Source organism: Capricornis sumatraensis, chromosome 9 (genome assembly GCF_032405125.1).
Source record: "Capricornis sumatraensis isolate serow.1 chromosome 9, serow.2, whole genome shotgun sequence".
Lineage (NCBI taxonomy): Eukaryota > Metazoa > Chordata > Mammalia > Artiodactyla > Bovidae > Capricornis > Capricornis sumatraensis.
The window spans coordinates 39719448-39731263 of record NC_091077.1 but is presented as its reverse complement, the minus strand read 5'-3'; the positions used below and the strand labels follow the sequence as shown (position 1 = coordinate 39731263).

At 39.9% G+C, this 11816-nt stretch overlaps 1 protein-coding gene across 1 annotated transcript; it reads left to right on the top strand.

The window, feature by feature from the left end:
• Nucleotides 1-10542: 10542 nt before the first annotated feature.
• On the top strand, nt 10543-11481 carry OR2Y1 (olfactory receptor family 2 subfamily Y member 1). Its single transcript, XM_068981259.1, has one exon. It carries the CDS (start codon nt 10543-10545, stop codon nt 11479-11481), a length of 939 nt encoding a protein of 312 aa, XP_068837360.1.
• The last annotated feature ends 335 nt before the right edge of the window (nt 11482-11816 follow it).

Genomic DNA, 11816 nt, shown 5'->3' with positions numbered 1-11816 from the left:
AGGTTATAGTCCATGGGATGGCAAAGAGTCAGACAAGACTAAGTGACAAACACTTTCATTTTTTTCACTATGTGTATCACCAGATACCTGCTTTGCTCATTTATACCTAGATTTAGATTCTGGCACTGCCATGGGATATCTGAACAACTTGAACCCTCTGTGCCCCAGCATCTTCTTCTGCAGAATAACAGTGAGATTGGTAACTACCAGGCAAGGTTACTGTGAGTACTAATTGGGTTAATACATGGAGTGCTTAGAAGAGTGTTTGGCAAATAGTAAATCTGTATATGTTTTAGCTGTGTTTTTTTTTTTTTTTTCATTCATGGATAGTTATCTAAGAAGATTTTCCCCATCTACTCAGAAAGTAATCTTTTCCATAACTGTACATAGTACATTTTGTACATTTGTGCAATTGTACCTAATTTGTACAGCTGACTCATTGGAAAAGTCCCTGATACTGGGAAAGATTGAGGGCAGACGGAGAAGAGGGCTTCAGAGGATGAGATGGCTTGATGGCATCACCAGTGCAATGGACATGAACTTGGGCAAACTTCAGGAGATGGTGAGGGACAGAGAGGCCTGGCGTGCTGCAGTCCATGGGGTCACAAAGAGTTGGACACAGCTGGGCGACTGAACAACAACAGCAACAACATAGTTTTTATTGACATTAATACCAATTAACTAATAGTAAAATGATACTCAGTAAAGTAATAGTGTTTAAATATTTTAATGTTTCCCTAAATGATGTTAAGCTCTCTGAGCGAGGGGAGAGACTATTGCACTTATCACTCAGATTGCAATTATTTTATGTGATATCTGTCTTGTGTTAGAGAGTAGACTCAAGTACAGTCATTTTCTGCATTTTTTTTTCAGACAAAGAGAAGGCACAGAACAAGTGTTTGTATTACAGTAATGTTTCCCAGGTGACACTGATGGTGAAGAATCTGCCTGCTAATGCAGGAGATGCAAAAGACACAAGTTTGATCCTTGGATTGGGAAGCTGCCCTTGAGTAGGAAGTGGTAACCTGCTCCAGTATTCTTGCCTGGAAAATTTCATGGACAGAGGAGCCTGGTGAGCTACAGTCCAAGAGGCCACAGAGAATCGGACACAACTGGGTGATTGAGCATGTACCATTGAATGAATGTCTACCATAGGCTGGCACTTTGTTTACAATGTATCATTAATCCACAAATAGTGCTACAGGATAGGTCATACTAACAACATCAACAACTTTTATTTTCTGAGACTCCAAAATCAATGGAGACTGTGACTGTAGCCATGAAATTAAAAGATCCTTGCTTCTTGGAAGGGAAGTTATGACAAGCCTAGAGAGCAGCATATTAAAAAGCACAGACATCACTTTGCTGACAAAGGTCTGTATAGTCAAGGCTATGGTTTTTTCAGTAGTCTTATATGGTAGTGGGAATTCATCCATAAAGAAGGCTGAACACCAAAGAACTGTTGCTTTTGAATTGTGGTGCTGGAAAAGACTCCCGGGAATCCCTGGAACTGCAAGAAGATCAAACCAGTCAATCCAAAAGAGATCAACCCTGAATATTCATTAGGACTGATGCTGAAGCTGAAGCTCCAATACTTTGGCCACCTGATGCGAACAGCTGACTCCCTGGAAGAGACCCTGATGCTGAGAAAGAGTAAAGGCAAAAGGAGAAGGGGGCACAGAGGATGAGATGGTTGGATAACATCACTGACTCAATGGACCAATATTTGAGCAAACTCTGGGAGATAGTGAAGGACGGGGAACCTGTCATTTTACAGTCTGTGGGGTCTCAGAGTCAGACACGATTTAGCAACTGAACAACAACTCACAGGGAAACTGAGGCTTCAGTGCATCAAGAAATCTTTTAAAAATTGTTTTTTCAGTATATCTCAAAAACTATATCTCAGTTTTATTGAGATATAGTTGACAAAGAACATTGTGTAAGTTTAAGGTGTGAAAGTGAAAAGTGAAATTAAAGTCGCTCAGTCGTGTCCAATTCTTTGTGACCCCATGGACTGTAGCCCACCAGGATCCTCCGTCCATGGGATTCTCCAGGCAAGAATACTGGAGTGGGTTGCCATTTCTGATAATTTGATAAACATATATATTATGGAATGATTATCACAATAATGTTAGTTAACAGATCTATCACCATATGTAGTTACCATTTTTATGTGGCTAGTGAGAATTGTTCATATCTATTCTCATAGCAATTTTCAAGTGTGCAATATAGTATTGTTAACTATAGTCAACATGCTGCACACTAGGTTCCCACAACTTATTCATCTTATACTGAGAAATTTGTACTCCTTAACAACATTCATCCATTTCTGCCCACCCCCACCTGGCAATGACCATGCTACTTTCTATAAAAAAGCTTTTCAAGATCCCAAAGCTAGTCATGGCAGAGAAATTTTCTCTATGTTACATTACAATGCCTTAAATAAACACAAATAATTTTCATTGTTGAATTTCTTATTTACCACAGTATCTAGAACAGGGTTAATTGCTTAATAATTTTTGAATGAATTAATAAATGAACACATTTTATTTTAAAATTTTGTGTATTAAAGCTGAATATAAGAAGCCAAATACCAATACTTTAAATATTGTGTATGAGAGAGAAATGTAAAACAATAAACTTGTTGTTAAGGAAATTAATATTAAATTGGATGGATGATGTGCATAAATGAGAATATATGAGCATTCTTTGAGGAGTCCAGGGGAGGAAAAGATCTGGGGTATAAGTTGAACACAGTAAACTTCGAGTGAGACATGAAACTTAGTCTGAGTGGTGAGGGGCAGGTAGCATTTGGGTCAAAATAGGAGAAGTATGAAGTATCCAAGTAGCATGAGCCAAGTGAGAAGGTGTAATCTGAGGACACTACGTAGATCAGCTTGGTTGGGGCAGCGTAAGGGGGATAGAGAGAATTGAGATTTCAAGGCAGATCATGAAGCACCAGAGAGTTGATCATAATTGCCACACTGGGGCCCAAAGTTCTCCAAGGTCTCACCTGGCAACAGTTCTCTCTTCATTTCTCTAAGGGGAACTTGGCAGTGCCCATGGGGCAGAATTGGAGCACTCAGCCTTGTGGTCAGGAGATGGTCTGATAATACACCAGCTCCCTCCTGGTCTGAGTCGGTAGGGTAAGCAAGTGGGATACAGTGGCGGTGGCGGGGGGGAGGGGGGGGGCGGGGGCGGGGCGGCGTGGTATTCCCAGCTCCTGGCATATGTGCCCTGCTCAGGGAGGAAACATATGCCATCATCAGTTCTCCAGGAAAGGGACTCTGACCTAAGCCCTCCATCCCACAGACGGAGTTAGGATCAAAGTGGAACGCATCTTCTCCAGACATCTCTAGACGCCACCAGTCTTAAATGTGCCTCACATCACCTTAGAATCCGAAGAACTGAGAGGAGTAAATGCAGTAGTTGTCTTCCCTAGATCTCTGGGTGAGAACTGAGTTCCGTTGGCTTTACAATTAAAATTCATATAACTCTGGAAATATTCCATTAGGCAATTAGTATTGAGTTCCGTTGTGTTGAGTCCTGGGTTTGAGGATATAGAAGTATTGAATTCATTTTAAAACCTATTTTATCGCTGATGGAATCTTTACCTCTTTACCTACTCACCCACTACACACAGCAGGTAAGATAGTCTCACCTGCATCTCTTATAACTGCATAAACTTAGGGAAATCATTGAACAATGATAAGGCTTTCAGTTTCTTTATATAAAGTATAAGGTTTGGCTTAAAATAATTTTGAAGTCCCTTCTAACAATCAAATCCTATAATATCAATGGCTATAATATGTAAAGTAAACTGTACATCAGAGGCAGGAGACAAAGTATAGAAGCATGGTCAGAGTTGTTGAAGAGAAATCAAGGAAGTCTTCTTGGAGGAGTAGACAACAAGACAGAATCCCTCCTATTTGGAGACAGTGTTCTGTGTAGGGAAACAGAGTTGAAAAAAGCAATTTGTTAATTCAACCTTTGAATGTGAATTAAACAGACTGGACCCTCACTATGGTTTTCTGACCTTATAATAGAAAATATTGTTGGGTTATTATTGAGTATTTGATAAAAGAGTCTTGAAGATCACTGCACAGACTTGTGGGATGAGATGGGATTTGTGTGAGTAGTGGGGTCAGGATAAGAGAATGGCCAAGTGAGACTATGGGAAGGAGAATGCATAGAAGGATATTTTAGTATCTAGTAAGGTTTGATAATTTAATCTTCCAAAAATGAACAAGAGAGCTATTATGCAGGTATAATAGGAAGAAATGAAATTAGATTAGGTTCATATTTAAGGACGGATATTCTAACAATGAAGGTTAGGACAGAGTTTGTGGGATCTCTCTCTCTCTCTCTCTTTTTTTTTTTGCCTATAATAGAAGATTAAATTTTCTGGTTTGAATCTGGCTCCACTGTAGTCAGATAACATTGTTAACTTAGTGTATTGGCATTAAGGATGTATTACTGCATGCTGTTGAATAAAAACTATAAATATAATTTCTGTTCTCAAGAAGTCTGTTATTTATAGAGATAATGCACACACAGATGCATGTACGCACAGACACAAATACAAAGATAAACACAAAATTTGATAGATGTACTGTAGAAAATCAACAGTCTCATATGCAGATATCAAAATGCTTTGTGTGTGCCCAGGAAATTAAGAATAAGAGTAAAAAAATTTTTAACATAATTTAAGATTAGAAAAATATAAATCAGAACTGGGTTAGATCATCTGGGTCAGATCATCTAGCCCAGTCTTCCAGTTAGTGCAGGAACGTTTTTACAACATGCTGAAATGTCAGCTTTCAGCCTCTGAATGAGGAAGCTTTCAATTGACGAGAAAGTCACTACATTTCCAGGCAGGGTATTTTTAGACTGCTTCATTTTATCCCCCCAAGCTTTTCTTTCTATTGAGCCACAGTCTCAGACACAGTCACAGCCACAGTGTAAGTTTCACCAGTTGGTTATACTTCTGCCTTTGGAGGAGTACAAAGCAAATTCAATACCTTTTCCATATGATAGATCTTTGAACATGTATACATGCTATCATGTTTGTCTTTAAGTGAACTCTTTTCTAATCTGAAAAACACAATTAAAATCTCTGTTTCTAATGCAGGATATTTTTGGTGCCTTATTGATTTTACTGCCCTTAGGTTCTATGTATTTTGTCAAGGTTTTAATCCCAGTCGATTGCCATGAGCTTGGAAAATACTCAAAATTCTATCTGGCCAGGGCGGAGTATTGGGTACTGTTCAGTTCAGTTCAGTTCAGTCGCTCAGTCGTGTCCGACTCTTTGCGACCCCATGAATCGCAGCACGCCAGGCCTCCCTGTCCATCACCAACCCCTGGAGTTCACTCAGATTCACGTCCATCGAGTCCGTGATGCCATCCAGCCATCTCATCTTCTGTCGTCCCCTTTTCCTCCTACCCCCAATCCCTCCCAGCATGAGTCTTTTCCAATGAGTCAACTCTTCGCATGAGGTGGCCAAAGTGCTGGAGTTTCAGCTTTAGCATCATTCCTTCCAAAGAAATCCCAGGGTTGATCTCCTTCAGAATGGACTTGTTGGATTTCCTTACAGTCCAAGGGACTTCCAAGAGTCTTCTCCAACACTGTACTTTTATTTAAATGTGAAGTTGCACAAGGGTCATTTGTTAAAACCTAGATATGGATGGGATGAAAACACATGTTTTTAGGAACTAGTTAAATCAGCCTAATATCATTTTCTTCTTTTACTGGAATGATAGATTTGGGAAATATGAAAGGAAATGGATATTTGGAAGCTATCACCTTCACTTGAGGAACATGGAATCCAGAAAAGTGTGCATATCATGATTATTTCTTCAACGTTTGGAGGATTGTCTGTTGGAAGAAGGTTTGTGTTTGCTCTGTGTGCTCCCCTAATGAGACGTTCCCTATCCTCAGTTGTGCACACTGGGACTTTTCACACGAAGGCTCTGTGATGCCCAATCCGTGAGTCAGTTTGAACAGAACAGAGCTTGCATTACGGTCAAGCCCACCTGGGTTTTGAGATGTAAGACTAGGAGTAATGTGTGGGATCTACCAGGGGCCCAACCTTAGGTCAGTGTGAGGAATAACTTGTTACTGTTATTGAAAGATGGAAAAGACTCCCAGGAGTTTGTGAGTAAGTATAGTTTTTCATTTCATAAGTACCAACCAGATACGAGCATGAAACAGATCCCAGCCACTGAAACCAGAGAGAGTGGAGAAGTGAAGCTCTGTGAGGGCTGGGAATGTTTAACTGGTTCCTGAGTGGTAAATATGTGACCAATGTATGACGAACTGTGCTGAATAAAAGGGTTCACTGGCATGAGCCTAGTGAAAGATTTAATGTGGTACTTGAGAAGACACATACGCTGTAGTTCTGGGAAATCAGCTTATTCTCAGCAGGGCTCTAAGGGTTAGGAAGCAGGAAATATCCCCTTAGGAAGGCCGCTCACAAGAGGTCAGGCAGGTGCCAAGGCTACGGCTGGTCAGAGGCAAGTTAACAGGATGAAGTAAGGATATAAAAACTTTGATTTGGAGGCTATGTAAACATTGATTCTTTCTCTCATCTCATCAGATTTCAGATAAAATGTACAGATCCCAAGAGAACAGAACTATTGCATCTCACTTTTTAAGTGAGGCTGAAATGCAGTAAGACTTCAGGTCTTTTTTTTTTTTTTTCTATTTATTTATTTTACTTTACTTTACAATATTGTATTGCTTTTGCCATACATTGACTTGAATCCACCATGGGTGTACATGTGTTTCCCATCCAACTTCAAGTCTTTTTAAATACCTATTAAATACGGTACAGGTGAATGCCTGCAGGCATCAGGGATTTAATTATTGCAGACTTATGTGCTTATCACTGCTCGAGGTATTAAAACTGTAATTGTGAAAGAGATAGATAGAGCTCTGACCTCTGTAAGCTCTAATGTGGTGGGATAGAGAAATGATTAAATCAGAAACTGAAGCTGAATGTGATAAATTATATATGAGAAGGTACAACACTTTACAGGGTCGTGTGTGTGTGTGTCTGTGTGTGTGCCTCGTAGGACATTCAGCAGCATCTTTGGTCTCAATCCACTAGATGCCAACTGTATCAACTAAAAATATCCCCTCAGGGGTAAAACTGGCCTGGTTGAGAACTGCTGTCTTAGAAGAAGTGAAATCTAAGCTGTGATCTGAATCCAACATGAGGGTGTAGAGACTGATGACTACTTTTCTAGTTTGGCAAGCTCTGTAGCTTGGTAGTGCCCATTCCTGAGATGGGACACACAAGATAAGAACCAGTTTTATTCTTATGATGAATTCAGTATTAGACATTGCTGAGTTCTAAGTGCTTAGGGGACATCCAAGGGAAGATTCGCAGCAAGAAGATGGACTAGAAGATGGACTGAAGTTCAGAACAGAGATCAGGGGATGGAGAAATATACTTGGGTATTATTACCATTGATTTAAGCCTGGAGTGGATGGCATTTTCCAGAAACCTTCTGCAAAGTGGTAAAAAAAGAAGATCTTGGGTGGGACCTTGAGGAGGAATGCCAACATGCAAGAAATGCACAGAAAAATAGGATTATACCTAAGAGATTAAGGAATGGGCAGAGAAGATAGAAAGACATCCAGGAAAGCAAGGGTAGAATTTTCATATAGAAGGAGACAGTAGTCAACACATAAAATGCTGAGACAAAGGTAAGAACTGACAATGTCCCTGAATTTTCTCATAAAGACTTGTGAGGATAAAACCCCTATTGCAGTGGGTTGAAGGAAAAATGGGAAGGAGGTAGCTGAAACATTGTACATAGACAACTCTTATAATAAACTAATCTATGAAGGAGGAGAAAAGAGGGCAGTAACTAGAAGGGGACACAGGGTGAAAAGAGGCTTTTTAAATTAGAGAAGCTTGATCAGATGTCATTTCTGTTGGGGAAGAGATAGTAGAGAGGGGGATGTTAATGGTGCATTAGAAAGGCTGCAAATTTTTAGTAGCATTGAGATGGGCATTTGAATTATTCTTTTTAGCAGAATTTATTAGCTTGAGTTTATTCTATAGAGAATTGCATTCTTCCAAAATTGGGTGCATGGGTCAAAGAGATAATAAATTAAGAATATTAGTAAGAAAATAGTTGACATGACATATTAAGAAATCCGAGATGCACGGAGATGGGAGTAAGGAACTGATAGCAGGGAATAAGAAAGCAAAAGACCGTAAGTGAGGAAATGAGGCAGGACCTTCATTTAAAAAGTTCTGGGTCTGAGATTCCATGGCAATCATGCATCAGATGGTGCAAGGACATTTGCGGAAATGACTTTTAGGTTTCCTTCCAAGCTAGAAAAGCCAAAGTCTAGACTGGATTTTTATCTAGTCTGAGCTCACATTTGGTAAAATTCAGCAATCAAGTGGGCTCTGTTGGCTTGCATTGTTTTCAGTCAGGATATTCCTACATCATCTTTGTTTTCTATCTTTTTAGTGAACAGCTGTCACGTTTAATCTCCCCTATTCAACATTTGTGTAAGGTTTTGAAGCTAAGTTCAATATTATCTTATTATCTTATCTATTGGTTTAGAGCCCCTTGTTTCATCATTGTGAGATCCCTTTGAATTATGGTTTTATCATACATCATATTACTTGTGTTTTAAAACATTTACTCAATTGAAAATATATTTATCTCTCTGCCATCATAGAAATCCTTGACAAAATACACTGCAGAAGTGGTTAAAAACCTTTGCACTACATGATGACAAAGCAGGAATTGTTAAACCTTCACCACATTGCAGACGAGTTAATTCTTTTGTGTTGCACAGGAAATATACATTTCTGGAACATTTATGTTCACCAAGTATGATGCAAACTTTGGAAATACATTCATTGATTCATTCAACAACAGCTATTAAACATCTTTTATTCACCAGGAACTTCACCGAGAGATGGAGGCAAAATGGTGAACAAAAGCAAAGCTAGTTTCATAAAACTTAAAAATTAGTGGTTGAGAACAACAAGTGTTAAAAATGTGTATGGAATATTCTTTGCAGCTCACAGAATGTATCATACCATTTAATACCAATAAAAATCCTATGAAATAAAGTTATTTTCCCTATTTCAAAGCTAAGTAGGTTGAGACTCACAGAAGTAAAATTTCCAGAACAGGTAGCACAGGCAGAGTGGGCTGGTGATAGAGCTAATCTGTAGGAACCTGACTATGGCCTTTCAAGTCTATTGCACTATACTACGGTGACCCTTTGAAAAACATAGTTGATCAGAAAGAATTATGTAGAGTATTTTAAGGCATTTGGATAGTCCCCTGATACTAAAGAGCAGCATGATTCAAGAATTCTGAGCAGTGAAGAGACATGATCTTATTTGCAATTTAAGAAAGTCATTCTGACAATAGTGTTCAGAGTTGATTCATAAATAGTCTCTAAACAAGATATTTTGGAACATTATAGAAATATTGAGCCATCAGTCAAGTCATTGAAAAAACAAGATGACAAGGAGAAAGAAGTAAAAGATATTTAGGCTATAGATTCAATAGGACATGTTGAGCAATCAGTTTTAGGATGGGGTGAGGAGAGATCTGAGATAACCACAACATTTTTTAAGCGGGAAGAGGCTATCACTTACCGAGTAAGGGAACGCAACAGAAGCATATATGGAGGGAAGGTATGAGACTTGAACATGCTAAACTTGAGATGCCTATGGATTATCTTAATAGCAATGTCCAAAAAGAAGAGATACTTGATTTTGAAGTTCTGAAGAGCAGTCTTGGCTGCAAACCAATACTTGGAAGTCATTATTGGTAACTGAAGCCATGAGTGGGATCACCAGAAAGAGTGTGTAGGGTGAGGAGAGAGCCAGGTAAAGTTTCCAGGGAATGATAATATTTAAGACCTTATTGAAAGAAGAGGCACCATAAAAGGAGAATACACTGAGTTGACAAGGAGGAGAATGTGTATTTATGGAAGCCAGTGGAGAAGAAGTTTCCAAAAGGAAATATGATCAACAGTAAATAGGAAGATGGGAGAAGTCTGTACCTTACATGCATTGTCATTTTTTGATCAATTAAAATTTTATTTATATTTATGTTACGGGGATTTGATGGATATATTTATCAGTTGGAGAAGGGGGAAATTATTCTAGGCATCATAACTCATCACAAGAAGCATACTTGTTGCTAATTTTTTTTTTCCCAAAAGGATGGATCTATACTTTTCTTGATTCTTTTCGACAGATTGTCTCTGCTTTCAGACAAGGAAACATCAGGTCCCAAGGATTTAGTGGCCTGGCTGAAATCATAGAGCAAGCACATAACAGGACTGGAGTTCAAATGAAAGTCACATCATTCTTAATCTAGTAATCTTCACTCTCAAAGCAGGAGAAGACTGGACAGAATGGAGCTGAATAGCAAAACAGATAACACAATGCATGAGTTAGGATTATCTAGGGAAAATTGTGAAATAATTTTAAAATCCTTCTTCATAAGAGTCATTACATTGTCTTCTGCTATTTGAACAGGCAAAAAGCCATGGGAAGTTTCAACACAAGTTTTAGAGAAGGCTTCATTTTAATGGGCTTCTCAGATTGGTCTCAATTGGAGCCCATCCTTTTTGTCTTTATTTCAGTTTTCTACTCCTTAACTATCTTTGGCAACACCACCATCATCACTCTTTCCCTCCTGGAACATCAGTTGCACACGCCCATGTACTTCTTTCTTAGACACCTTTCCTTCCTGGACCTCTGCTATACCACCAGCACTGTGCCCCAGCTTCTGATCAACCTTCATGGACTCGACCGGACCATCAGCTATGAAGGATGTGTGGTCCAGCTCTTCAGCTCCCTTGCCCTAGGCTCCACTGAATGTGTGCTCCTGGTGGTGATGGCCTTTGACCGCTATGCTGCTGTCTGTCATCCACTCCGCTACACAGCCATTATGCATCCCCACCTCTGCCAGACACTGGCTATTGCCTCCTGGGTAGGAGGCTGCATGAACTCTCTGGTTCAGACAGGCCTCATGATGGCTATGCCTCTCTGTGGTCTCCATCTCCTGAATCACTTCTTCTGTGAGATGACTGTTCTCCTGAAGCTGGCTTGTGAGGACACAGAAGGGACAGAGACCAAGATGTTTGTGGCTCGAGCCATAATCTTGGTTGTTCCTGCAGTACTAATTCTAGGCTCCTATGTATACATTGTTCAGATAGTGCTGAAAGTCAGGTCAGTGGCTGGGAGAAGAAAGGCTTTTGGGACTTGTGGGTCCCATCTCTTGGTGGTTTCCCTTTTTTATGGCTCAGCCATCTATACGTACCTACAACCCATGCACAGTTATTCTGAGAGTGAGGGAAAGTTTGTAGCCCTTTTTTATACCATAGTTACCCCTATGCTCAATCCTCTAATTTATACCCTAAGGAACAAGGATGTGAAGGGGGCTGTGAGGAAGGTACTAGGGAGAGGCAGATACTTAGTGTAGGAGAGAAAAGCAGGAATAATATAGTCATCTGTCATCGCTCTCACACCTTGGAGACTATCTGATCCCTGGAGGGGAGTTCAGTTCAGTTCAGTCGCTCAGTCGTGTCTGACTCTTTGCAACCCCATGAACCACAGCATGCCAGGCCTCCCTGTCCATCACCAACTCCCAGAGTCCACCCAAACCCATGTCCATTGAGTCGGTGATGCCATCCAACCATCTCATCCTCTGTCATCCCCTTCTCCTCCTGCCCTCAATCTTTGCCAGCATCAAGGTCTTTTCCAATGAGTCAGGAGAGGAGCTAGTCATTAGAAAATAATCCTTTATAGGCCAGAGCT

Bases quoted from the DNA above. Each gene is read 5' to 3' on its own strand.
- OR2Y1 (XM_068981259.1), top strand. From the start codon at position 10,543: ATGGGAAGTTTCAACACAAGTTTTAGAGAAGGCTTCATTTTAATGGGC.